At 38.4% G+C, this 27792-nt stretch overlaps 2 protein-coding genes across 5 annotated transcripts in view; one reads left to right on the top strand and one right to left on the bottom strand.

The window, feature by feature from the left end:
- The window catches only part of DTL (denticleless E3 ubiquitin protein ligase adapter), a 58376-nt gene extending 56029 nt beyond the window's left edge, over window positions 1-2347 (bottom strand). For 2 of the 4 annotated variants that reach the window (XM_006163705.3, XM_006163706.3), the window contains exon 1: window positions 2087-2344. In XM_006163705.3, the coding sequence (XP_006163767.1) occupies window positions 2087-2138 (52 nt within the window). In that variant the 5' untranslated portion in view covers window positions 2139-2344. Of the gene's footprint in view, window positions 1-2086 lie in introns of all 4 variants that reach the window. The other 2 variants (XM_006163707.3, XM_006163704.3) reach the window with 2 other exon arrangements.
- Window positions 2348-2468: 121 nt separating this feature from the next.
- The window catches only part of INTS7 (integrator complex subunit 7), a 70167-nt gene continuing 44843 nt past the window's right edge, over window positions 2469-27792 (top strand). Inside the window, exons 1-7 of the mRNA XM_006163703.3 lie at window positions 2469-2684; window positions 9545-9674; window positions 10513-10659; window positions 15962-16099; window positions 19294-19340; window positions 24089-24288; window positions 24746-24868. Of these exons, the coding sequence (XP_006163765.1) occupies window positions 2591-2684; window positions 9545-9674; window positions 10513-10659; window positions 15962-16099; window positions 19294-19340; window positions 24089-24288; window positions 24746-24868 (879 nt within the window). The 5' untranslated portion in view covers window positions 2469-2590. The remainder of the gene's footprint in view (window positions 2685-9544; window positions 9675-10512; window positions 10660-15961; window positions 16100-19293; window positions 19341-24088; window positions 24289-24745; window positions 24869-27792) is intronic.

The raw sequence follows: 27792 nt of genomic DNA, 5'->3' as shown, positions 1-27792 counted from the left end.
AGGGAAAGACAGAATCAGTGATAACAAAGGTGTATTCAAGATATTTTAAGAAACTTTAGAATGTGTAATATTTCATTCAAAGGAATGAGGAAGATGAAGAAGTCTTTTATTGACACTCAGGTTTCTGGCTAAGAATACTGGTTTAAGATAATAGCCACTTTCTAAAATAGGCATTATGGCAGGTTTGGGGGAAAAGTGAGTTTAGTTTTGGGCATTTGAGTTTGACATGTTTGTGGGCCTGAGTTTGTGATGAGTAAAGATCAAACCACACAGCTTTTATGGAAATGGATCTAAACGTATAGAGAATTAAAAGTTTTAGTTGGTAGTGGAAGAAGGCCTAGTAATGGTTTTGATCATGCTTGGGTGGCAGGTAGAAGAAGAAAAAGGGGTCAAAGATGAAACATCGTTGATGAAGAAAAAAGTACACATTTCCATGGGTAATGTATAACAATGATGAATTTCACTGCCTAGTACAAAATAATGACTATTTGTTAAAAGAGAGGGAAAGAAAAAGTAAACAGATGGATTGGGAAATTAGAAGAAAATCTGTAACAAAACAGTGGCTGAATACCCTTCCCCAGGTCACACTAATAATGAGGGCTTGAAACACTGGGCAGTTTAATTCCAAAGACAGAGCTCTTAATGTGCTGTACTTCCACTCATTGACTCAGAAGACAGAGAAGTAACTAAAGCAAGGATCTTCATTATACCCTAAAATTAGATTGTCTAAAAGGGAAGTAGATAAGGATGGTATAATGTTTTAGATTGGGAGCAAAAGGTTGACGGATTACTCTTTAGACTCGGACTCCTTCTCAACATCCTTTTACTAGACTTACCCCTTAAATATAAAAGTTCCGTTCTCGGAACCGGCAGATACCGTAACGGTTATGCCGCTGGACTCCACATATAAGCGCGGTTCAAGGCCAGACCCGGCATCTTAAAACTCATACCGGCGCATGTGCGGACTGCGCAAAATCCCAAGAGGAAAATGGAGGAAAAGGGGCTGCAGCGTGGCCAACCCCTCTGGAGGGTGATTTCTTGCTTCCTGTCTCTCTGTCTCTGGCGAGCACACATACCTTATAGCAAAAAAATCTCTCTCAAACAAAAAAATAAAGAGTTCCTTTCTCCTATTCTTTTCTTTTTGTTTTCTATCCGTTTTCAAGGGAAGGGAGGATCTCTGGAGATGGCAGGCCTTTTAATGAGTGAGGTGTCATTTTTATCCAAGGTTATTCTGAACAGTTAGTTCCCTTACCAGAAAGGTATCCAAAAGTTTCAGGTGATGACACACAAACCTGATCTCAATTTTTTTTTTTATTGCCAATGTTTTGACATAATGAACCAAAAGAATGATAGAAAATAAGTTGGGTTTCTACATACTAACATGTGAATATGTCCAACTTACACCATTAAAACAAAAACAAAACATTATCCCACTTCAGAAAATAATATTGATATTATCCCTGGAACCGTAAACATCTGGAATATACTTCAATATATGAACAGCGGTCATCTATGATCACAGGCATTTTTTGCTCTGTAATTTAAAAAATTTATGATCATACAGTAATCAGAAGGAAAACGGATTTTGATTCTGCTAGAAATAAATGTTTTCTCAGGTCGACTGGGTTCCTGAACAGCAGGTCATATTCACGGATGTAATATGGCAAATAGGTAGAGCTCACTAAGATTTCTCAACAAACGAAGAAATTAATCAATGAATTCGAGTCTTGGATCTCACTTGGCCGTTGAGAACGAACATGAACGAACACACACACACACACGCATGCGTTTTCCAGTGAACGCGCAATATAGACGTAAGCAGTGAGAGGCCCTGGAGGTCAGTTAACAACGTCCTTCCCTTCTTCGGCCTACAGTATGATTTAAAAAGCCCGATTTCGACTAAAAGTTTTCCGAGTTCATGAAAGCACTGCGTTTGTGAGTAGTCCTCGCTAACTCTAATGCACTCTTGCCGTAGGAGAGCTTGGGAGACTGGGAAACAGAACTGGAGTCGGCCATGGTCTCAGTGGTGCGTTTTGGGGGAGGTGAATGCCGCCAGCAACAAGCAGCGGTTACGACCGTTACTCACCGTGTCTCAGGGCGCCGAGCTGGGGCTGGCGGAGCACCGAATTGAAAAGCATCTGGGCGGACGAAAAGGTTCCGCTGAGGAAAAAGCCGTGAAAATGCCCCCCAAGTTCACCAGAAATCGCAACTCGCGTCCCTCACAACACGACTCGCTACTGCCTCCTGACTCCCGCCACTGTAAGCCCCGGCCGCCAAACTCCGCGCCAAACTGACGTCACGCTCTCTGATTGGCTCCCGCCGCGACGTCCCGCCGCCCAGAGTCACTTCCCCCTTCGGATCCCCGCCTCCTTTTCTCCCAGCCGCGGGAATCAAGAGTTCAAGAGCTCGCTGAGCGCCTGCGCAGAGGGGCAGCACAGGCGCTGGCGAACCGCGGCATGGCCAGGGCGCATGCGTACCACGGCTTCCAGAGCGCGGAGGAAAAATCCGCGAGAAAACGTTGGAGAAGATGGCGGTTTGTGGGCCGAGTTTGCATTATTTCTGACTAGCTTAGTCGAGTAACTATCGGGTCATGGCGTCAAACTCAACCAAGTCATTCCTGGCAGATGCCGGCTATGGTGAACAGGAACTGGATGCTAACTCTGCCCTTATGGAATTGGACAAAGGTATCCCGAAGAGCGGGCTGAGTGGATGAAATGGGTATAGGGGGAAGTGGCGCCGCCAGGTGGTGGAAGCCTCTGGAGAGGCAGGAAGGCGCATGCGCGCAGCCTTACCGGGGTAGGGGGGGCCGGGGCCACGCTGGAATCGCTGGTGCTGCTGGCGCGAGGGCTTTGGCTTCCTCGGATAATTGTGGGAAAATTGCTAGATTACCAGATTGGCTTTCCAGCAGCTGTACTAGTATTGAGTTCTAGTGAGGGACTTATTTTGACCTCCTGGGGGCATAGTCCCCCCCCCCCCATTTTCCGTTTTTGTCCCCCTGGGGTGAGAGTCCCCCCCCCCCCCATTTTCCAAACAGTGAAAACGACTAGTGTCTTAAGATGCTGAATTGAAATTGTGAGATTATTTTTCGGTGTGTTCATTTGATACCACGTCCTTATCAGGAGTGCTGAGTAATAACTTCCTACTGATTTTATAACGATTCATTTGATTTCCATAATTCTATTACCCGCGGGTTACAAGGCAGATTAAAACTCCAGTAACTAGCCGAAAAGCCTGGCCCTTGCTCATTCTGTTTAAACAAGTTCCACGAGTTTTGTTTCTTTAAAGGGGACAGCTTGGTGCAATAGGAGGGATTCTGGGATCAGACTGAGTTGAATTCCAATTTTGCTAATTTTGCGAGGGTGGACAAACCATCATACATCAAGCCACCTTGCCTCGATTTTTTGTCTTGCAAAGCGGGTACAGTACCATTGAGCTGGCAAGACTTGTAAATATTAGGTGATGTGCGACATAATAGTATGCAAAAGAAGCATTTATTAAAGTGCTGAAGAGATATGTCTTAAATAGGGATTGGGAGGTAAGGGCAGATACTTATCAGTAAAGACCTTGAGATTTAACAGGTAACCTTTGTTTCAGTGTATGTCAAGGATTTTTATTATATGGGGGAATATTTTGTCAGCTAGTTTACACCTCTCATTGTAGCCAGTGTATAATGTATAGAGAACTGGACTAGAAGTCAGAAAGCTGTTTGAAGTCTGCTTTTAGACACTTCTCAGCTCACTGATATGGACATGTCTGTTGACTTTTGGGAACTGCCTCCCCCCAACATACACACACTTAATTTAAAAAAGTCTTTTGATCAACGTGAAAGTGTCACAACACCCTGATTGCATATTCCTTTGGCTAAGTCATAGTATCTTCAGTGCATTCCCGTCAATGATATTGTTACAGAAAAACAGACACCAAGGGACACAAATACACAACACTCTGTAGAGAAAAGGGAGAACTCTTTATTTTGTTAGTGGGCACAGAAGAGTTAACACTCTGATTCTCCACCCCTCCCCCATGGGGGTTAAGCACAGTCTTTTATGGGGAGCTGGAAAAAGGGGGAGTTTCAGCAGGCTAAGGGTATCCTATCTGGAAGAAGCAGCCCAGGATTTGCTCTAAAGAAGAAAGGTTCAGATAAGCTGTGTGTCTGGCTTCTCAAGGCCTCAGGTTGCTTTTATCATTTCAAAGGGGGGAAAGAATTTGCAGAGGCCTGGGAAATGTCAGGAATAACAGACCTTGGGCTATTTTGAGTTCCTGGCCCCTCCACATCAATATTGAGCTTTTTCTTTCTCGTTTCTTCTCTGAAATCTAAAAGTATAATGTGTTTTTTAAACACTACATTCTCTCTCTCTCTGTTCTGATATATTCTTTCCTATTCTCCAGTGAGAGTTGCAGGCCAAATAGTATCTAAATATCCCTACCAGTTCTAAAGACATTTTCTGCCATTCTGGCCCTGCTGGGCTTTTCCCATGACTGACAGTAGGATAGTGGTTTTAGAACAAGTAACAAGTAACAAGAATGGGGTACTGAAGAAAAGGGAAATACAGACTTAATTTCTATAGATTGCAATTATGAGAAAAAAATTTTAGGACCAGCAGGTGTTGTAGTAGTTAAGGCATAACATTCCCAGGTTGAAACTCATGCTGGGCACATGTGTGTGCATGCCCAAAATCCCAAGAGGAGAATGGAGGAGAAGGGATTGTGGCATCTATTTTGAGTTCCTGGCCCCTCCACATCAATATTGAGCTTTTTCTTTCTCGTTTCTTCTCTGAAATCTAAAAGTATAATGTGTTTTTTAAACACTACATTCTCTCTCTCTCTGTTCTGATATATTCTTTCCTATTCTCCAGTGAGAGTTGCAGGCCAAATAGTATCTAAATATCCCTACCAGTTCTAAAGACATTTTCTGCCATTCTGGCCCTGCTGGGCTTTTCCCATGACTGACAGTAGGATAGTGGTTTTAGAACAAGTAACAAGTAACAAGAATGGGGTACTGAAGAAAAGGGAAATACAGACTTAATTTCTATAGATTGCAATTATGAGAAAAAAATTTTAGGACCAGCAGGTGTTGTAGTAGTTAAGGCATAACATTCCCAGGTTGAAACTCATGCTGGGCACATGTGTGTGCATGCCCAAAATCCCAAGAGGAGAATGGAGGAGAAGGGATTGTGGCATGGCCATCTGCCTGAGGGGTGATTTCTCACTTCTATCTCTCCTGCAATTGCAGGCAATCTATAGTAAAAATCTGTCTATACATATTGTTTTATAGAAAAGAACCTGACAGTTTTTTTCTTTTTAGAGAAAAGTTGAATTATTTCATATCTATAAGGAAGAAATGCATGGCTTAACCTTAAACCCATTGTCAGTCCTAGATATAAAGTAGGTGATCATGTCAGTCCTCCCGGCAAGGCCCTGGATGAATATTTTACAGATGAGTCCCTGGCTCAGAAAGATCATTTGTATGAGGACCAGCAGATGGCATAATGGTTACGCCTCTGGACTCTTACATGTTGACTCTGGTTTGAGTCCCAGACCTGGTGTCTTCAAACTCATGCCAGGCACATGCATGTGTGCCCAAAAGGAGAATGGAGGAGAAGGGATTGCAGTGTGGCCATCCCCCCTGGGGAGTGACTTCTTGCTTTCTGTCTCTGCCCCTCCAGGGAGTGCACATGTCCTATAGCAAAAATCTCTCTTTAGAAGAAAAAAGATCATTTCTATGAGATAAGAACAAAATTGGTACTCTTTTTCACCATAGTGTCCCTTTGCAAGCTGCTAGAGAATTAGATTATAGAAATAGCCAGTTTCTTTAGAATAATAGTTCAGTATTTTAAATACTGAATCATTTAATCTTTTATTTGTTAAAGTATTTCTGTTTTATGAGCTGAAGATCATAGGGTCATAAGGCTACAAGTTCTTTCTTGTACTTTCAAAACTTCTAGACCTAAGTTTTCTAAAGTGTACTCCAAATAGTGCTGTTTAAGGAGTATTTTTACAGGAATTTCTCTCCCCCAACCCAGACAGATATACTCAGAAGACTCACTGTTGATCAGGCTCTGTAGTGGGCATACAGCAGTTCTAAAATAAAACTTATGCCCTCATAGAGCTTATATTCTAGGCAGAGGAGGCAGACAATAAACAAATATAGTAAGCATATAGTAGGGTAAATTGTATTACATATTATGAAGAAAAATAAAACAGGTGAATATGGCTGGAGAAAACTTGTATGGAGTTGAAGGTGGTTTGTTATTTTATAAAGGATAGTCAAGAAAGGCTTCACTGATCAAATGGAAGAACAAGTGCAAAGGTCCTGAGGCAGAAGCCTGCTTTGAATGTTGTATCTGGAGCAGAGTGATAGGTACCAAGGATGTAAAGACAACTAGAGTGCAGTTCATAAAGAGCAATGAAGGCTGTTGAAAAGACTGACTTCAGTTCTGAGTAGAACAGGAAACCTTGGAAGATCTTCAGCAGAGGTGTGACATGCTGTGACTTACCTTTGAAAAGGATCAAATCTGGCTTTTGTGTTGAGAAAAGCCTGAAGAGAAGACCAGGAACAAAAGTGAGGAAACCAGTGAGAAGACGACTGTACTATAATAATTAGGAAACTAGAGGCTTGGACCAGAGTAGTAACAGTGAAGTCAAGTACTGAGATTCTGGGTTTATGTTGAAGGTAGAGTCAACAGGTTTACCAATGGATTGGATGAGGATGTAAGAGTGAGTGGTTAGGGAAACTTGAAGGTTTTTGATCTGAGTTACTGGAAAAATGGCATTGCCGTTTATTGAGGATGAAATCAAATCAATTTGGGGCATTTTAAATTTGAGATAGCTCTTGGACAATCCAAACAGAGATATTAAGTAGGAAGTTAGGTTTAAGATATGACCCCTAGGGACCAGCAAGTGGCTTGGTGGTTAAGGTGCTAGATTTACACATGGCTGATTGTGGTTTGAAAATTACACCAGGTGCATGTGTGTGTGTGCCCAAAGTCCTAGAAGGAGAATGGAGAAGAAGGAATTGGGACATGGCCATCCCCTTGGGGAGTGATTTTTCTCTCTCTTTGTCTTCTCTGTGTCTCCGACAGGGCTCAATTAAATATGGCCTTATTGTTCAGGACTAGAAGTTTGGATTTTATGCAAAGCGCAGTGGGAAGACATTCCACGTTTGAAACTGATAGCCATGCTGACTGAGCTTCTGTGAAGACTAAGCATATAAGCATAGTTCAGTGTCATATTCAGATACAGCTTGTATTTATCTGATAAATTTTGTGGTATAGGTAATTATGCACACTAGGTATTATAAAGGAGGCAATGCTCATAAATTACTCTCATTATTATAAAATTTTCACCGATATTACTGCTTCATAGTCAGTCTTAAGTATTTTCTCATTGGAAGTGGTCCTGATCATTTGAGAAAACTTAAGAACTCCTTCACCCCGGGGAAAGAGGATTGATACTTAAATATCCCTCAGCCTGACTGCTTTCTCAAGCAGGATTGGATTTTGGAGGAATTTTTTTTAAGTGAGACCAGGATCTGATTGCGCTGATATTCTCTTTTTGAGCGCTTGGCTTATCTGGAATCAAAATTGGCCTAGAGCAAACAAGGTGGGTACTCCACCACCCCGGACTCCAGTTGCTGCTAAATCCTAGGCCTTTAAAGCACTTTTACTCTCACCTTCTCTCTCCCAAAGCTTTTTAAACAGGAAATAAGCAAGAGATTGTTAAAGAAGAACAGAAGTCTACTTTTACTCTGATGGCCCTGTTAGAGAAGAACAGATTTCTGCTTTATCTTACATAAACTTTGTTAACATTAGAAACTATGTCTCTGGCCACATTCAAAATTGCCTTTGGTACATTTTAAATCAGCACTTTATATATATATATATATATATATATATTTTTGATTGCCAGAGATGAGGATAAAGAAAGCATTTCTCAGTGGGGAATGGTTATAACCTATTTCTTCCATTTTCTACCCAGTTAAGATTCTGGTCAGACACACATACATGCTCATACATGATCATGTGTTTTTCAAGCCATTGGGCCAAGACTCAAACCATGCTGGGACCTTGGGATTCTGGCTCTAAATGTACTTAACTAGTATACCATGAGGTCAGTACTTCTAAACAAATCAATATAATCTATGATTCTGGTTTTCAAAAGAAGGTAAAACCTGCTTACATCATTTTGAGGAGACTTCCTGTACATGCGTTTCTTCTACTTTTCCATCCCAACTAAAGTCATTCATTACAAACAGAATTTTACTGTCTTTTATATCTAACTCAACTGCTGGCGGTGAGAAGAGAATGAAAAAAGAAAAAAATCCAGTGACTGGCTTTTTCTTGATCACCTCGTCCCTTAGCACACATAAATAAGCACACACCTGTTCCTTCTGTTTCTCTTAGCTTTGCCCTTCCTTCTTTTCCTTAGTGTCCCTCTCTGTCCCCGTGGGCTATAACTCTCTTTTCATGTCACTACTTTAGAAGAGCATTGGAGGCTATGTGAGCCACTGCCAGTCACTTGGAATACCACTCTTGGCACTGTGTTTTATGTGGGAAGAAGATTCTTGGCATTTCAGTGACATTTTTTTGTGTGTGTTCGGGAGGTCATGGAACCTAGAAAAAGGGAGTAGGTGAAGAGTTATGTTCTAAATATCCCAATTAGAAACTGAGTTTCTTTTTCTATAGAAACTTTAGCATAAGTAGTTTTTAGGTCCCAGAGTATTGTGAGTGTTGACAGTACTATTCTTTATCTGAGAGGAAATGTGTTTCAGGTACTGAAAGACCAGCATGATTGTTTCACAGAACTCACTCATTGGTAAATTATGGAAATGGTCTGCACAGATTTACTTTGTGATTGTCTTTTGTGTTGAAATGTGGGAACTAGGAAAAAAAAGCCTTAGTATTTCCTTTGTGATTTGTTTAAACATAAATCTAAGGTTATTAGAAGTACCTATTCTAGGGTATTTGTTCCTTGTGCAGGTATAATCAGCATTTTGTGAAAGAGGGAAAGACAGCACTCCCATTTTTTTAAAAAATGTCTCTTTTTCATGATTATGTGTCTAGAAGTGACTGTTTACCAAATTACTTGTTTATGTATTATTTTTTTAACCTCTTCCTTATTACTACTGTTTATTTACATTTTAGTAACTGGAAGGTACATGCACTTGCCAAAGAGAGAGAGAGAGAAAGAGAGGAGGCTCCAGTGGGTCCTGGTCGTGCTGCAGTCCTTTTTCTCCCATTTCTTCTTTGCCACAATCCTTTTTATTCCATTTCTTCATCCCATCAGGATTTTGGGCATGTGTGCCCACACACCCAGCATGTTTTTCAAACTGCTGGTTCAGGATTTGAACCATGGTCAGCCACGTGGAATCTGACTCCTGATGTCTAGAGCTGAACTACTGCACTGTTGATATTTTTATTTTTATAGGCATAAGGAGTTAATTTAGCTAATTTTTAAGAGTAATTATTACTTTACTGTATAATACCTTTGTATTTGCTATTTGTAGCAACAAATTTTCAAGCTCTCTTCTCTGTGATTTTCACAGGTCTAAGATCTGGTAAACTTGGTGAACAGTGTGAAGCAGTTGTTCGTTTTCCCAGGCTTTTTCAGAAGTATCCTTTTCCTATTCTTATCAATTCTGCATTCCTAAAGTTAGCTGATGTTTTCAGAGTTGGGTAAGTTTTTAAATCTTTAACATCCTAAAACACTTCATTCGAATTTGTTTATATTGTGGTCTTTTGCTTTTTGCCTTTCAAGGACTTCCGCATGGTTAGTTACCACTTTATAGTGGACACACATAGCAGTGTACAGCACTTCAAGGTGAAATCTAATGACATTTTTACTAAGTGAAATTTAATGACATTTTAAGCCCAACATGAAGTATATAATTCAGAAGATACTTCTTTGGGGAACAGAATAAAACAAACCAAAACAACCTTTACATATTATTGTATTAACATATTTCAGCAAAATCTGTGCACTATTTTTTTACATTGTTTTGAGAAGTTTCTGATTAACAATTAACTTATTTTATAATGTGAATTACATGTCAGTGAAGTGCCTGAAACATGTAAGCACTAAATAAATACCCATTTCTTTGTTTCCCTCCCCACCATTCTCTCCATCTTTTTTCTTCTATTCTTCATGCACTCAAGTGCTCATTCATACACCAAATCTGATTTGGTGGAGAAAAGAAGCAGTGGGATTAGGCAGAGAGCAGAAAGACCATCTGACCTTGCCGTGTATAGTAACTGAGGTTTAGCATTGCTCCAGGACTTCCTGTGTCACTGCCATTTTGGTATCTTGCTGTAGGAGGGAGGCATAGCTAACTATTTACAGTTAATGTCCACCTAAAGTACAGAGTTAAGGTAACCTTTTTTAGTAGTGAGAGAAATAATGATAATATTGAAAAACATGCCCATTGCTAAAATTTAATATCATTAGTGATGCTTTAATCCCAAGTGTATTATTTTCTTAAAGCAGCCTAATTTATTTTGTCTCTGTTTTTCCTAGGAACAATTTCCTGAGGCTGTGTGTTCTTAAAGTTACACAGCAAAGTGAGAAGCATTTGGAGAAGATTCTAAATGTGGATGAATTTGTGAAGAGAATTTTCTCTGTGATTCATAGTAATGATCCTGTGGCAAGAGCCATCACACTCCGGTATACTATGTTGCCATGGTGATATCCACAATATTATTTAAGCTTTATTACATATAGAAAAGGAAATATACCTACCTTTTTTTGACTATTAAAGATTTGTTTTTGTTTTTACTAAGACTCAATGGAAAAATATGGTGACCATTTCAATCTATTAATTCTTTTCAGTTAACATCTATGATACTGTTTTGCTTATAAATTTGCTCAAGTTATGTTTGAAACCTTCTTCTATGTAGGTAGATGTTCCAATCAAACAACTGTGGATTTCAGTAGGAGGGAGTCTTTTTAAAAGTTCATGAAAATGTTGTTATGAAAAAATTGTATGTGATTTCAAAAATTTTTGGCACTAAAATAAAATTGTACTTAATTTTTTGACAAAATTTTTGATAATTCTCTTGTATCCCAATCTCAACTCATTTTGACCTTTTGCCTTTCTGACCTTGTTCTTGTTTTCTGTGTTCATTTTTGGTTGTGTGCAATTTTTGTATGATTTTTTTTTTTGTAATTCACTTTTCTAAATTAGAGGGTTCATTTCTGACTCACCCTGTGTAAACAATTCTCTTTTTAGTCAGGAAGTCCAGAATGTTACTTTTTCCCCGAGTTTCTTTTATTTTCCTCTTATCAGGTATATCAGTTTTTATTCTTATTAAGTGATTTTGTCATTTTTCTGTCTTTTGAGTAATTGTGACCGCATGTGATATTTTGAAGCCAGTTGATTGATTTCTATCTTTTAAAAACTATTTCAGTAGAATAGAATTTAAATTTAAGATGCTTCTACATTTTACTTCAGCAAATTAATCTATAGAAATGTTTTTAATAAATCATTTTTCTTTTTTTAGAGAGCACATGTGCTTGCCAGAGAGAGGGAGAAGAGAAGGCACCCTCCATGGGGAATGTCACACTGCAGCCCCTACTCGTTTGTGTCTCCCTCCTTTTGGAATTTTGAGCATGCATGCACAGGCGCCTGTTTCTCAAAGCTGCTGGGTCTGGAACTGAAACCATGTGGTTGGCTATGTGGGATCCAGCTATCTTAACCACCAGACCATGAGCTAGTCCTTAATAAATCATTTAAAAAAGGTGTTGAATTTATGTATATGGATGATAATACTATGATTTTTATAAAATGAAAAACTGGAGGATTTATCAATATGGGAATAGTTAATGTTTGCACCACTGTATAACTTTTAAAGAACTAAGTGTATGTTCTAACATAGAAAAAGATTACGTTAAAAAACAAGTAGTTAAATGGTATCCATTTTATTAACTCATTTTTATCACTAATTTTTATTTTATGTGTTTATATAGGCTTAGGGGAAAAATGAGCAAGAAGACATTGTCTTAATGATTATTTTTGGCAGCGTTTATTGGGTTATGGATTCAGGAGTGTTTTTCCATGTGATTTTGTAATATTTGCATTGTTAACACAAGCATGAGTTATGTTACCATCACTCCAGAATGTTCCCTTATGCCATTCCTACTCAGTTTTCACATCTACTTCCCATAGGCAACCATTAATCTGAATTTTTTCCATCATAAATTAATTTTTGTCTGTTTTTGGACTTCATATAAATGGACTCATATACTAGGTCTCCTTTTATATAAGGCTTTCTTACCTTAATCAAATTTCTTTTAGATTAACCCATTTTGTATACCAATCATTGTATCCCTTGTCTTGCTGACTGGTTTCTATTGTAGTGCTATAGCATAGTTTATTAATCTTTTTTTAAAGAATTATTTACTTAATTATATTTATTACTATTTTTTAATTTGGCCAGAGAGAGAAAAAAAAAGTGAGAAAGCAAGCCACCATGTCTAGGATTCAAACCACAGTCAGCCATGTGGGAATCCAACATCTTAACTACAATGCTACCTGCCAGCCCCCATATTAATCTTTTCTTTTATTCTTGAGCGCCTACTCTTTCCTGTCTGGGGCTATTGCAAATAAAGCAAAGCTTCTGTGTACATTCTCAAATAGAACTTTTTGTGAACATACTTTCTATTCTGGCAAATGTTTATCTTGACCTGGATAGCAGGGTAGTTTTATATGTAGTTTTATAAGAAACGGCTAGATCTTTGTCCTAAATGCTTTCATTATTTTTTATGCTCATGAGCAATGTATGAGTGTTCTGCTTGCTTCGTGCCTTTTCAGCCTTTGGTGTTGTCAGTCTTTTTTTTAGTCTTTTTTTTTTTTTGGAGAGGTTTTCACTATACGGTGCGTGCGCTCGCCAGACAGACAGACAGAGACATAGAGACAGAAAGCGAGAAATCACCCCCCAGGGGGGATGGCCACAATCGCCTCTCCTCTATTCTCCTCTCTGGATCTTGGGCACGCATGCACATGCACCCGGCGTGAGTTTTAAGCCACGGGGTCCCGGTCGTGAACTGCAGTCAACTACGTGGGAACCCAGCGACATAGCCATTACGCTAACTGCTGGTTCCCGGTGTTGTAAGTCTTTTAAATTTTAGCCATTCGAGTGGGTATGTGATGGTTTTGATTTGCATATCCCTGGTGGTAATGATCTTGAACACTTTTTCATGTGCCATTTGGCCATTTATACATCTTTTGAAAAGTGTCCTTTAAAAATCCTTTTCTTACGTTAGATTGTTTAGATTTTAATGTTATTTGTCTTTTTATTACATTTATAGGAATTTTTAAAAAATATACTCTAGAAGATAATCTTTTCTCAAATATATATTTTAGAAATTACACTAAAAAATCTTTCAGAGTCTAAAGGCTACAAACAATTATTTCCATTCTTATGCTCTTCAATTTAGTTATATTTCAGCATCATTGTTCCTTAGGTTTTTTTTTTTCTTTATAAATTGAATAATGTATAGCTTGGAATAAAAACAGTCTCAAGCTGTGTAACCATCTTTTTTTGTTTTTTGTTTTTTGGTTTTTTTTTTGGTGGGGGGGGAGATTTTTGCAATTGGGAATGTGCGCTTGCCAGAAAGACAGACAGAAAGCGAGAAATCACCCCACGGGGGGATAGCCATGCCACAATCCCTTCTCTATTCTCCTCTCAGGATCTTGGGCACACACGCAAACGCGCCTGGTGTGAGTTTAAGCCACCGGGTCCGGGACTCGAACCACGGTTGACTGTATGGGAGTCCAGCGACATAGCCATTACGCTAACTGCTGGTCCCCTGTGTAACCATCTTAACCTCCCAGATGTTGGCAATAGAAAACCAATTACTGAACCATGAATGTGCTAACAACCACAATTATACACATTTTCAGTTTGTACTGTAAGGTTCAGTAAATGTTCTGCCTTTAAAGGAGGAGAAATAATTTAATTACTTTTGTAGCTTAATAAAAAAAGTTTATCAGTTTTTTTAACTCCTAGTTGGGGAGCAGTGGCCTACTCATCTAAAGAGATGTTTGGCTGGCATGTTGTTTCAGTCCCAGTTCACGTTGTAATGAACTGACATTTAATAAACCACTTTCCTTTTCTTATAAAATGAGAAAGAGAACACCTGTCTTAACAGATTCATTTATTTTCTGTGTGGAAAAATGTACCCAAAAAGTTTTATAATCACCATAGAAATGTAAAGAATCTGGCTATTAAAATATATCTTTGCAAATATATTGGGCAAATATGTGACTTGTATTGCCAATCCTCCTATTGTGAAATGTGTACTATAATAGTATATTTTTATAAAGACTCAGATATGATTAATGTTTTGTAGAAACGTGATTTTTTTTTAAAAAAAAATTTTATTGAAGACCATTAAAATAGCACTAAGGAGAGTAGTAAAGGAGGAAAACAAATTACAAAGAACCAGTAGGGGCTAATGAATGACAGATCAGCTTTAAGAGCTCTTGGAGTTCCTATCGAGTAGAAGGTTCTTTATCATTTATTTTAGGAAGGTAAAATGGGAACTGTGACCTTAGGGAACTTGCTTTCTAGAATGTACTAATAAGTAGAAAACCATGAAGAAAAGCCAAAGTGATGCCTATCAAACTAAGCAGCGTTTAGAGTCAGAATGACTTTTTTTTAAAAGGATAGGGAAGAGATATTTGAAAGATCTTCTATTTTTTTTAACCTATTTAAGCTCGCAAATTAAAACAAATTGAAGAAGCTAGAAGGTACTCATTGTATTCTAATTAAGTGCCATGAATTTTTGTAATATTTTCAGAAATTGTAACTAACTGGTATGCCTTTTTTTGTCCTCTTATATCACAAAGTATTAGTCAAAGTGTCAATATTAGCCTAATCTAATCTTTTTCCGGCATGAAAATTAGATTAGGCCCTAGCATGCACTAGTAGGCACTACTAGTTAGCAGACTGAGGGTACATGGGAGACCCAGGTTTAATTCTTGGCCCACCCTAAAGGTTAGATACAGTGGTGCATGCCTATCATCCCAGCTACTTGGAAAGCTGAAGCAGGAGGATTGTGACATAGCAGGACCCTGTCTTAAAAAAAAAAAAAAAAAAGACGTGTTCTTTCTTTTGAAAGATAAATATTTTCAAATTAAATACAAATAATAAATCTCATCTATTTTAGCATCTTATTTATAACTCAGCTACTTATAGTCAGCTGATTATTTCTCCATAAAATAATTAGGTGATGACAGATCAGGCTGAAAGCAGGTTGGAAGGTATTAAGGATGTTGATTTAGAAGAACGTTGTTACTGTAGGAACATTGTAGGTTTTGTTTATTGTGATGTTTTGCAGCTTTCTAAAATCCATGCCTTTTGCTGAAAGGATTTTGCAAGCTTTACTTTCTATTATTTATATTACAGTTTTTTTTTTCTTTCTTAAATACATCATTTTATTGTAAAGTGAACCATGTTTTCTAACACCACTGCAGATCCTGGTATGAGCCCCAGGGAGCATCTGCTACCTCTGCTCCCTTGATGATAACAAATTTGAAAATCATTATACCAGTATTTATTGATGTGGGAAAAAGTAGGCTGGGAAGTCTGACTTTTTGGATCCACTTAATAGCAGAAATTTGGTATTCTTCATGCTTGGCTAATGTGGACTTCTTTTTTTCAACATTGGAAAATTGATATTTTGATTCCTTAGTAATTCAGAAGTTTATTTTTGGCCCTGTTTGGTCCTGGGATATTATTCAGTATGACTTTTTTTCCCCCTTGTTTTAGATAAGCCATTTCATATTTTTGACATACTGAGGTATATACAAGTGTTTAGAATTTGAGTCACTGCTGATTACTAAAGTTTCATTCACATGACATTTACAGAGTTACCTACATAGTTTAGTTTTGGTAATCTAGTTTTGCCTTCATCTCTTTGACCTTGAGTTGCCTGTTTATTCTTCTTGGGTTTATTTCCCTAGGATGTTGGGAAGTTTGGCGTCAATAATTCCCGAGAGGAAGAATGCTCATCACAGTATTCGTCAGAGTTTGGACTCGCATGATAATGTAGAAGTTGAAGCTGCTGTTTTTGCTGCTGCAAACTTTTCTGCACAGTCAAAGTAAGCATAGGTCTTTTAGTATTTCAGTGTATCAATGTGAATTTTTGAAGAAATAACTCATCTATTTAAACACTGAGGGATATAGACAAAGGTAAATGACAAGGTGTATTTTTTAGGAGGATTTATACCATGTCAGAGAAAAGAGACAAGAATATAAAACAGAAAACTTGAATAGAAATTATTTTCTGCTCGACTCCTGCATAGTTGACTGCAATTCGAGTCCAGACCGCTGGCTTAAACTCATGTAGGGGCCCATAAACAGCACGCCCAAGATCCCAAGAGGAGAATAGAGGAGAAGGGATTGCAACATGGCCATAACCCTGGGGGGGGTGATTTCTCGCTTTCTGTCTCTGTCTTTCCGGCCAGCACATGTGCCCTATAGCAAAAATCTCTCTTAAAAAAAAAAAAATGTTGGTTTCTAGAAGGACAGGGTCATCATAGATTAAAGTTGTTGAGGAAGCTTGCATTAAAACCTATTTTAATGAATTTTCAGGATATTATGCCTTACACTAATATCTTGTAGAGCTTTTTTTTTTAGTGAACTGCTACCTATGGTTATTATTACTGTTTGACTATTGTGTTTACTCTCTGCAAAAAATATATCGTCTGTCTAACTGCTATCAAAAGTAGCATTGCCTGCTGAAAAGGCATTTGGATAATCTGTGTAAAAAACCTTGAGCATGTGCATCTCTTTCACCCAGAAAAATGCATTTCAAGAACTTACTCAAGGAATCACAATGTGTACTGATATTTATTTATAAGGATGCTAGTTATCATGCTACGTACACTTCTTCAGCTAGTGCACTATGATAACTCATCCCCTTATCACTTCTGGCTTGAACAGGTATAATCTATTTTTGCATTTCAAGAACATATCAGATTTACGTTTTTTTCTTTTCTTTTTTTTTTTAATAGAGATTTGCTATAGGGCATGTGCACTCACCAGAGAGACAGAAAGCAAGAAACACTCCCTAGGGGGGATGGCCATGCTGTAGTCCCTTCTTTTCCATTCTCCCCTCAGAATTATGCCTGGCATAATTTTTTTTTTTGCTTGTTTTGTTTTTTGTTTGTTTGTTTTAGGGGTTTTTGCTGTAAGGCACGTGTACTCACCTGAAAGACAAAGAGAAAGGGAAAGGGAGAAAAGCAAGTCACTAGGTCTGAGACTCAAATCATGGTCGGCCATTTGGGAGTCCAGCACCTTTAACCACCACACCACCTGTGGCCCCCCCCATTTTCTTTAGAATACATTCCTCCTGTGGATTAGAGAATGTTCTAATAGGCAGTTTCATCTTTTTCAGCATTTTTAGACTTAGTCATACAATTGTGAGTTAAGAAAGTTAGTCTTCTACATTTCTCTTTTTCAAGCCAAAGTTCACTCTTACATATAAAAATACTTTGCAGATAAAATGTTTGTTTTAAAGTATTGTTATTGTCTTGAATCTAAGACAACAGCTGTTTTATAAAAATTTTTATGAAACTCTTCAAAAATTGAAGTTTTATAAAGAATTTTTAGCAATTTTATAAAAATCTTCCAAATTTTACCACAAGTAGTAAGACAAAGTATGGATTTCTTTGTAAACACAGAAAAACTTTAGTATTTCAAAAGAATGCTATATTGGGAACCAGCAGTTAGCGTAATGGCTATGTCGCTGGACTCCCACGTAGTCGACCGCGGTTCGTGTCCCGGACCCGGTGGCTTAAAACTCACGCCGGGCGCGTGTGCGTGCGTGCCCAAGATCCCGAGAGGAGAATGGAGGAGAAGGGATTGCGGCGTGACCATCCCCCCTGGGGGGGTGATTTCTCGCTTTCTGTCTCTATGTCTCTCTCTGTCTGTCCGGCGAGCGCACGAGCCCTACAGTGAAAATCTCTCCAAAAAAAAAAAGAATGCTATATTGACTAATAATCAGGTTATAGAGATAAAAGATACAATCTAAGACAGTAAGAACACACAGAAATTGAGAACAAAGTGAATTACTCTAAAATAATACATATCTATATACTAAACCTATGTCTTAAAAATTATAGGGAACATTAGAATATAGAAGTGTACATTTCATTAGCTATTGAGAAATGGTGTCTTAAATTATAGAGCCTTTGTTTATTCTACTGTTCACCTGTGAGAGAAAGAAATGGAAAACAGCAAATAATATCTTACTGGCAGAAAATATTTCATCTAGACATTTATTGAACTACAGAGAAATATTTCATGTCTTGTTTATATTTATAATGGCTGAATGAACCAAGTCTAACCAATTATTTCTTTCGTATTTTTTTACATATTATATAACCTTTAATGTATGTATTAATATTACATGTGAATAGCATTTATTCATATTATTAATGACTTTTTTAACATTCAGTGATCTATTATAGTAGATTCAAAAATCAGCACCTTGGAGAATACACAAATAGTAATTAAAAACATGACTGATTCGGGGACCAGCAGTTAGCGTAATGGCTATGTTGCTGGACTTCCACGTAGTCGACCACGGTTCACGTCCTGGACCCGGTGGCTTAAATCTCACACCGGGCGTGTGTGCATGTGTGGCCAAGATCCCGAGAGGAGAATGGAGGAGAAGGGATTGTGGCGTGGCCATCCCCCCTGGCGGGTGATTTCTCGCTTTCTGTCTCTCTGTCTGTCTGGTGAGTGCATGCGCCCTATAGCGAAAACCTCTCAAAAAAAAAAAAAAAAAAAGACTGATTGTAAATATTGGTAGTTTGACTTTTAATAAGATCTTATCTATATTTCCTTCTGCATTTCTACCAATTGATACCTAATTTTATTCTAATGTTAGAAGTACATTTTAGTGTTTATATGATCAGACCTTGTTTGTTAAAAGTTTTCCTTAACTGAAAGTATATCCTAAAACATCATATTCTGTGATGGTGACTTTGATTCTTTTAGACACTGTCACTAGTGATAGAAATTAGAATAGCACTTACAAATCAGTTTCTTTTCTTGAACGTCATGTGAGAAAAGTGTTGCCATCAGCTCATCTGATGGTTGGAGTTTTTGTTTCAGTTGTTTCTTACCATCACCACTCCCACACCAGCACCTCACCTTTGGGGTACTGTGATTTAGGTCATTGCTTTTCTTTTGGGCTAATTGGATTATATTTATTTTAAATCCTTAGAAAACTTGAGAAAATTTAATTTTTTGATTTTAAAGTTTTTGGTGTTTTTTCTTTCCAAAGGGATTTTGCTGTAGGAATCTGTAACAAAATCAGTGAAATGATTCAAGGTATGTATGCTTCATTTAGTATTATAAAGTGATTTAATGGGATTTATATTAATGATACTTGCTAACATTTATAAGTAGTCACCACTTATGCTAGTTACCACTTATTCACATAATACTTACAAAGCACCTCGTAGGTGCCTAAACTATTCTAAATGCTTAGGATTCAGAAGTGAACAACAAAAAAAGTCCTTTTCCTCATGTAACCTGCATTCTAGCCAGGGGATAGGCTGGGTAATAGACAACTACAAATACAACATACGTTATGAAGGGAAAAATGAGATAAGAGGTTTAGAGATAGCGGGGTGAAAGGGAGCACTTTTAATTTTATATATGTTAATTAAAGAAAGATTTTGATGAGGTAATATTGAGTGAGACATTAAGAGAGAAAGAAGTGAGCCATCAGATAGTTAGAGGAGAGTCTAATGTGAGGAGGCCGGTGTTATCAGGAGCTCCCTCTAGTGTCTTCCAGTTGCAACTAGAATCAATTCAAATTCCTTACCAAAGCCTACAAAGCCATAGTTTTCCAATCTCATCTTCTATACTACACCTCATGTGTATGACCCATTTATCCTTTTAGCATTCATAAGAGGGAGCTCCAGCATAGCACAGCTGTGTGGAATACCACTTTCTTCATATACTTATAAGTGCCTTTCTTTCAAGTTGTGTAACTTGGCAGCCTTGGATTAGTAATGCTGTTTTGTCCTTTTTCCAGAAACAGAAATGGAGTCACAATAAAACTCAGTACTTTGTCCTATCCCATATTAATAAGTGCCAGTTTGGCTTTGAAGCTATGATTTTTTAAATTAACTTTTTTAACTGACATAATTGTGCTGATTTATGGGGTATTGTGTCTCCTTTACCTAATTTGATATATACAAACATTTTATTATTAACTGTACTGTGCCATTGGACAATAGAACTTAATCTTATCTAATTTTAATATATGGCACCCGTTGGGAACCAGCAGTTAGCATAATGGCTATGTCACTGGACTCCCACGTAGTCGACCGCGGTTCGCGTCCCGGACCCGGTGGCTTAAAACTCACGCCGGGCACGTGTGCGTGCGTGTCCAAGATCCCGAGAGGAGAATGAAGGAGAAGGGATTGCGGAGTGACCATCCCTCCTGGAGGGTTATTTCTCGCTTTCTGTCTCTCTGTCTCTCTGTCTGGCGAGCGCATGTACCCTATAGCGAAAATCTCTCAAAAAAAAAAAATATATATATGACACCTGTTAACCACCCCCATGTTCCTTCCCTACCTCTCATAACTACTGTTCTCCTCTCTAGTTCTATTAGACAACTTTTTTAGATTCCACGTAGGAGTATGTGGTATTCATCTTTCTTTGCCTGTGAAACCCATGCTTTGAACCACTACACTGTCTTGTGACTTTCTAGAGCATGAATTTCTCAGGGCATGTAATTCATACATTTAAATAGGCTTTCACGTTAAAACTAAAGAGAACTTGCTCACTTTGCATACATAATAAAGATCACTCATTTTGCATAAATAATAAAAAATAATTAAAAACCAAAGTGCAGTGGTTGAGCTTTGTCCTGTTTTTTTTTTTCTTCTTTTTATCTACCATTACCTGAAAAGGGCTTTCCTGTAGAGAAGGTTATCTTTGTGACATTAGAAGGAAGCATTGCTCATTCATTGAGCAGGTTTTTATTGAATACCTGTTGTGTCAGTCAAGATATCAGCAGCAAACACATGGCACACTTGAATTAGGATAATTCACGAAGGGTTTAATAAAAGAACCATTTACAGAAGTGTGGGCAGGATAAACTATAGGGGATAACGCAGTCCTTGAGCTTAGTAATAGCTTTTACCAGCCCTCTAGGATCCAGGGGAGGGAGTGGTTACCAGCAAGTTGGAGTCATATTCAGAGGACTATTTTGAAAAATTGACCTTTAGTGAGCAGAGTATGTCCCTGCAAAAGAGGGATCCAGGCAATAAATACTCTGACCTTATTCTTCTCCCTCCCATCTCCTCGTGGGGCTCTTTATTGTCTAAACCCCTACAGAGGGCAAATAGCAAGGAAGTCGATTATTTTATTTTATTTTATTGGACTATAGGGTATGCGTGTGAGACAGACAGAAAGACAAAGTGAGAAATCACCCCCCTCCCGGGAGGGATGACTGCACTGCAATCCCTTCTCCTCCATTCTCCTCTTGGGATCTTGGGCACACACACACACGCTCCCAGTGTGAGTTTAAGTCACCAGATCCAGGACTTGAACTGCGGTTGACTACATGGGAGTCCAGTGACATAGCCATTACACCAACTGCTGGTCCCACAAGGGAGTTGATTTAAGCTATACAGGGGGCATTTTGGGATGCTAGAGTATTCTGTATATCTGAGTGATGGTTATATGGGTATTACATATGTAAAAATGTATTAATCTTTCCACTTCAGATGTATTTCTTTATTTTGTAAGTTTTACCTGAAAGCATAATAACAAACAGGAATTAGGAGAGAGAAGGATTAAGGCCAACACAGGACTGTATTTGGGGGCAAGGTGGAAAGAAATTAGAGCAAAGCCAAGATATGGAAACGGCAAAGGAATTTTGGAAGCAGAGCATCCTGACGTTTAATTTTAGCTGTTGTGTTTCTGCAAAGTAAAATCTCTGAGTCTTCCTAAAATGTCTATAAACACAAAGAACTACTCAACTGCTCTGTTCTGGATTGAGAGCAGATTTGCACTGGAGGACATAGTGGACTGTGAGATGGGAGTCTGTCATGGAGAAAGGCCTAAAGGGGAGAACACTTAGGAGACGTTTGCAAAACTTTAAGAGATGGTAGTGAAAATAGATCAGCATGGTAACAGTGGAGGTGGAAATACATAGTTTTTTATTGTATTTGAACACAGAACGAGCAAGATTTGCTGAAAAATATGGAAATGGGATGTGAAAGAATAAAGGACATTAAAAAGTCGGCAGACACCTTTTCTTTTTTTGGAGAGGTTTTTGCTATAGGGCGATGCACACTCCAGAAAGACAAGAGAGACAGAAAGCGAGAAATCACCCCCCAAGGGAGATGGCCATACCACAATCCCTTCTCCTCCATTCTCCGCTCAGGATCTTGGGCATGCACACACATGTGCCCAGTGTGAGTTTAAGCTGCCGGGTCCGGGACTTGAACCATGGTCAACTACATGGGAGTCCAGCGACATAGCCATTACGCTAACTGCTGGTCCCAAGGACATTAAAAAGTTGGCAGACACCTTTTCTTAAAATGGGAAAATTTTTAAAAGGGCAACTTCAGTGTGAAAACTAGAAATATTCTTTGGGCTCTATTAAGTACAAAATGCTTCTGAGCCATCCTAGTGGAGATTACCTGGAAGTATGGAATAAATGCATCTGAAGTTCTGGAGTGAGGAGAAAGGATGAATTGTAGTCTAACATTCACCTGATAATGGAGACCATGAGATTATTTCAGCTCACACATGGAAAGTAAACAAGGAAAAAGATGATTTATAACCACCTCAAGGGAACACTAGAAATGAAAGTATAGCTAGAAAAGGAGATTAATAAGAAATTAAGATTAACTATAAGGAAATTAAGAAAGAACAATCAGAGAAAGGGCAAAAACCAGGAAAAGAGTGAAAAAACAAATGATTAAGAGGATTTCAAAGTTGGTTTCAAATACATTTGTTAAGTAAAGGATCAAAATAATGTGAACATGATGTGATCTTACAGAGACGAAGCTGGGGAATAAGTGCTATGACATTTGTTTTTTCCCTCCCATCTCTTCATGAGGTTCTCTGCTTTGGCAAAACTCAAATAGAGGGGAGTGAGTTGACTTGAGCCATTATTGGGTTACTGTCGTGGTATACACCAGTAATTATTTCACAGTGGAAAATCCAGTGATCTGGAGAGTATAAATTAGCTTTTGGCATGTGTGTAGTACATTATAGTTGAAAATGTTCTGTTCTCTGTCACCACAAGCTGTGTTGTAGAAGAAAAAGTTTTAACTCCAACATTGACAGGAAAAAATAATATTGGGGTTGGTGTTCATGGAGATAAGCTGTGTTTGTAGTATAGAAGGGCATTGCTATACCGCTAAGTTCAGAGAACTTTAGAACCATTATATACATTCTGTTTACATCCCGATTTTGATTTAGTTGTTGCAGAAAATAAGATAGTAAATGGAATCAAATGGTATCCGTTGAATGTGTGTGTGTGTGTGTGTGTGTGTAAGTGCATATAAACTCTTTGTTATGCTGTAAGAAATTGCAAATTGATTTCTACTGTGAGCAAAGACTGCCTTATAAAAGGCTTTTTTTGTCAGTATATGATTTAGAATCATTAAAAAGTTAAAATTAAGATAAATACTTTTGGGGAAAAAAACTATTGAACATACTAGTTCTAGTATAATTATCTTTTTTTTTTCCTATTTTTTAGAGAGATTTTTGCTTATAGGGTGCTTGTGCTCACCAGAGAGACAGAAAGTGAGAAATCACCCCCCGGGGGATGGCCACGTCACAATCCCTTCTCCGTTCTCCTCTTGGGATTTTGGGCACACAAGTACACGCACCTGGCATGAGTTTTAAGCCGCCAATTCTGGGACTTGAACCACCATCGACTACTTAAGAGTCCTGTGACATAACCATTATATCATCTCTGGTTCCCCAAGTATCTTTAATGTTACAATATTAATGTACTACTTGTTTTCAAATGTACATTTTGCTAATTGAATCAGACTTTGAAGTTGATGTCAGAAATCTCTGAGAATTCTTTCTATATCTAGGATTAGCTACACCAGTAGATTTGAAGCTGAAGTTGATCCCTATCCTACAGCACATGCACCATGACGCAATCCTGGCTTCCAGTGCTCGTCAGCTTTTACAGCAGCTTGTCACAGCCTATCCTTCGACCAAAATGGTGATTGTTTCTTTGCACACTTTCACTCTACTCGCAGCTTCATCTTTGGTTGACACGCCCAAGCAGGTAATTTCAGTTTTCTTTAAACAGCCTTTTTATCAGTGATGTTCCACATTAAATATATCATAACAAATAAGTAAACCATAAGTATTAGGGTTCCTTTCTCTGATAAACTTCAGTTTAATCTTCTTTTGCTTGTTTTTTGCTTCTCTATAATTTATAGTTCTGATCTTTAGAGCCTTGAGGAAAATAGGGTGTTGGGGCACATGATAGGATGTGGCATTGGCAGTAAAGCCAAGAAAAGCTTTGAGTGTCCATTAAATGCTAGGTCCTGTGCCAGAATTTTACAAGTTACATGGTAATATTTTACCCACAAGAAGACCAAGGCCCAAGTAAGGGCTCATAGCTCATAAGTTACAGGACTGTGATTTCAACCAAAACCTGGGTCAAATCTAAGTTTCACTTTGCCTCATGATCATTTTAATGACAGTATTGTTCATGGGGTGATTTATTTATTTTACAGATTCAGCTTCTGTTGCAGTATTTGAAGAATGACCCCAGAAAAGCAGTAAAGAGACTTGCCATTCAGGATCTGAAATTACTTGCCAATAAAACTCCACATACTTGGAGTAAGGACAATATTCAGGTATGTAGAACCTGGGACATTATATTGTATATAGAAAAATAATAACATTGTAATAGAGTGAATTTATTTATTTTTATTTTGTTTTAAGAGAGATTTTTGCTATAGGGTACATGCTCACTAGAGAGAGACAGAAAGTGAGAAATCGCCCTGTCAGACCTGCCGACAGTGAACAGTTCCTGAGTTGAGGGGTGAGGATTAAAAAAAGACAAGAAGACAGGATAGAAACGGGAGAACTGCCAGTCAATACTGGTCAGCACCAAATGTACTTTATTGCTAGTATTTATACACACTCCAGAGACTTCTGTGATGTAAGATTTGAAGTCCTTACTGAATTTATTAGATTGTTATAACAGTACTTTGGTACATTCAGTTCAAAACAATCCCAAGACATTCTGCTCATAACAGTTCAGCCACCCAAGACCATGTCCGGATAAAGACCCTGGTCTTATTCTGGTGGTCATGTCCTGCACATTCCTCACGTCTCCTCTTTGGCTTCCCACATCACCCCATGGAGGGATGGCCATGCTGTAATCCCTTCTCTTTTATTCCCCTCTCGGGATTTTAGGGATGTACGCCCATGCAGTCAGTGTGAGTTTTAAGCTGCTGGGTCAGGGACTTGAGGTGCGGTCAACTGTGTTGGAGTTTAGTGACATAACCATTATGGTAGCTACTGGTCCCACTTCCAATCTTTATGTCTTTATAATTCAGCATTTAATTGGATCCTTTTTATTTCAGCCCAGCAGCTTTAGTTGTTTTAAATGGAAGATTTGGGTCATTATTTTCATTGTGATTTATTACACATTAGAGTGTAAATTTGCAATCTTATTTGTGCTTTCATTGTCTCCCCTGGTTTGTGGGTTTTTTTCTTTTTTTTTTTTTTTTGCTTTTTTGTTTGTTTTTTTAATCTGCCTTCTGGGTTGATTTTTTTTCCCTTTGAATACTTTTTTTCTTTTGAATACTTTCGAAGTGTACATCCTTTAAGTAATCTTTCATTACCCAGAGATAAAAACATGCATAGTTATTTTTCAGAGTCTGAAATGAATTCCGCTGTGAAGACCATAGAACTCACTTTTTTTTTTATTTGTTACATGAATTAGCCCATTTATTGTAGGCTAGCGATATTCCAAATGTCTATGGAGCTTCTACTGGTCTTTCAATTCCTTTGGTCTTCTGATGGCAGACTTTACTGTGACAGCCGAAGTGGTGGCGTAGGTCCAGGCACTGCCAGCTACCGTTTTCATGCAGGAACCACAGTGCCAGATCCCCATAGCCCATCTCTTCATCTTGGTTTTGCCACAGAAGGAGCAGATGTACTTGGCGTGCTGACTGATTTCAATTTTCTTCACCATTTTCCAGAGGGAGGTACCATAGCGGGTCCCGTATTTAACGACGATGCTGACCTTGGTGCGTTTAGCCATACCATGGCCAACTAGGTCCAAGCCTAGAGAGGATAGAACTCACTTTAATTCTATTTATATTTCTCTAAACTTGTATGTATTCTTGTCAGGTATTTATTCTTGTCAGGTATTATTCTTGTCAGGTATGTATTCCTGTCAGGTATTTTTCTTTTCTTTTTTTTTTTAGTTTTCACCTGTTTTTAAAATATTCTGATTTGATGTCCTGTAATTTCATTATGAAAGTCTGGTTGTAGATTTCTTCTCTTTAAACTGAAAACCTCATTGGGCTTCTTAAATTAGAAAATTGATTCTATCAACAATTCTGGGATATCATCAGCCATAATTTCTTCAGATTGTTTCCACTTTCTCTTACCTTTCCTTCTGGATCTCTAATTAAAGGTATTTTAGCCATTCTCTATTAATTTCTCATGTTCTATCTCCTTCGTGCTGTGTTTTGGATAACCTCCCCTTGTATGTATATGTTTTAGCTCAATAATCATCTCTTCAGCTTAAAGTCTTTGCAGATCTGTCTCTGCTATCTTTTTTTTTTTTTTTTAAGGTTTTTGCTATATTGTGTGTGTGCTTGCTAGAGAGACTGAGAAACAGGAAGCAAGAAATCAACCCCCAGGAGGGATGCCACACCACAATCCCTTCTCCTCTATTCTCCTCTTGGGATTTTGGACATGCATGTAAATGCACCCAGTGTGAGTTTTAAGCCTTTGAGTCCAGGACTCAAACTGTGGTCAGCTATGTGGAAGTCCAGTGACTGAACCATTACACCATCTGCTGGCCCCATTGTCTCTGCTATTTCTATTGTTTCTCTGTCCTGAATCCTTTTTGTCTTGTATGCTTGTTTGTTTTTTGCTTAAAGCTACTTGTTTTTTCTTGTAATAGTATTGAGGAATGTTTTGAGGCCCATAAGGAAGGTGCATTCTATTAAAGAAGGTTTGCATTTGCCTCTCCTAGGCAGAGGGGTCAGATAATGATCAATACTGTAGATGAAAATAAAGTCAGAGAAGAGAATTAGTGAATGGGAAAGATGGATATTAAAATTTTAAGTAGAGTGATCAGGGAAGCTCTCACTAAGAAGCTGACATTTGAGGGATCAACAGTTAACATAATGGCTGTGTCGCTGGATTCCCATGTAGTTGGCCGCGGTCCGCGTCCCGGACCCGGTGGCTTAAAACTCACGCTGGGCGCGGGTGCGTGTGCGTGCGTGCCCAAGATCCCGAGAGGAGAATGGAGGAGAAGGGATTGTGGTGTGGCCAGCCCCCCTGGGGGGTGATTTCTCACTTTCTGTCTCTCTGTCTCTCTCTGTCTCTCTGGCGAACCCACACGCCCTATAGCAAAAACCTCTTAAGAAATAAAAAATAAAGAAATTAATTTTTTTATTTTGGAGAGGTTTTCGCTATAGGGCGTGTGCACTCACCAGACAGACAGAGAGAGACATAGAGACAGAAAGCGAGAAATCACCCCCCAGGGGGGATGGTCACACCACAATCCCTTCTCCTCCATTCTCCTCTCAGG

The sequence above is a fragment of the Tupaia chinensis genome, unplaced genomic scaffold (assembly GCF_000334495.1).
Source record: "Tupaia chinensis unplaced genomic scaffold, TupChi_1.0 Scaffold142846_1, whole genome shotgun sequence".
Lineage (NCBI taxonomy): Eukaryota > Metazoa > Chordata > Mammalia > Scandentia > Tupaiidae > Tupaia > Tupaia belangeri.
This window is presented reverse-complemented; position numbering and strand designations above follow the sequence as displayed.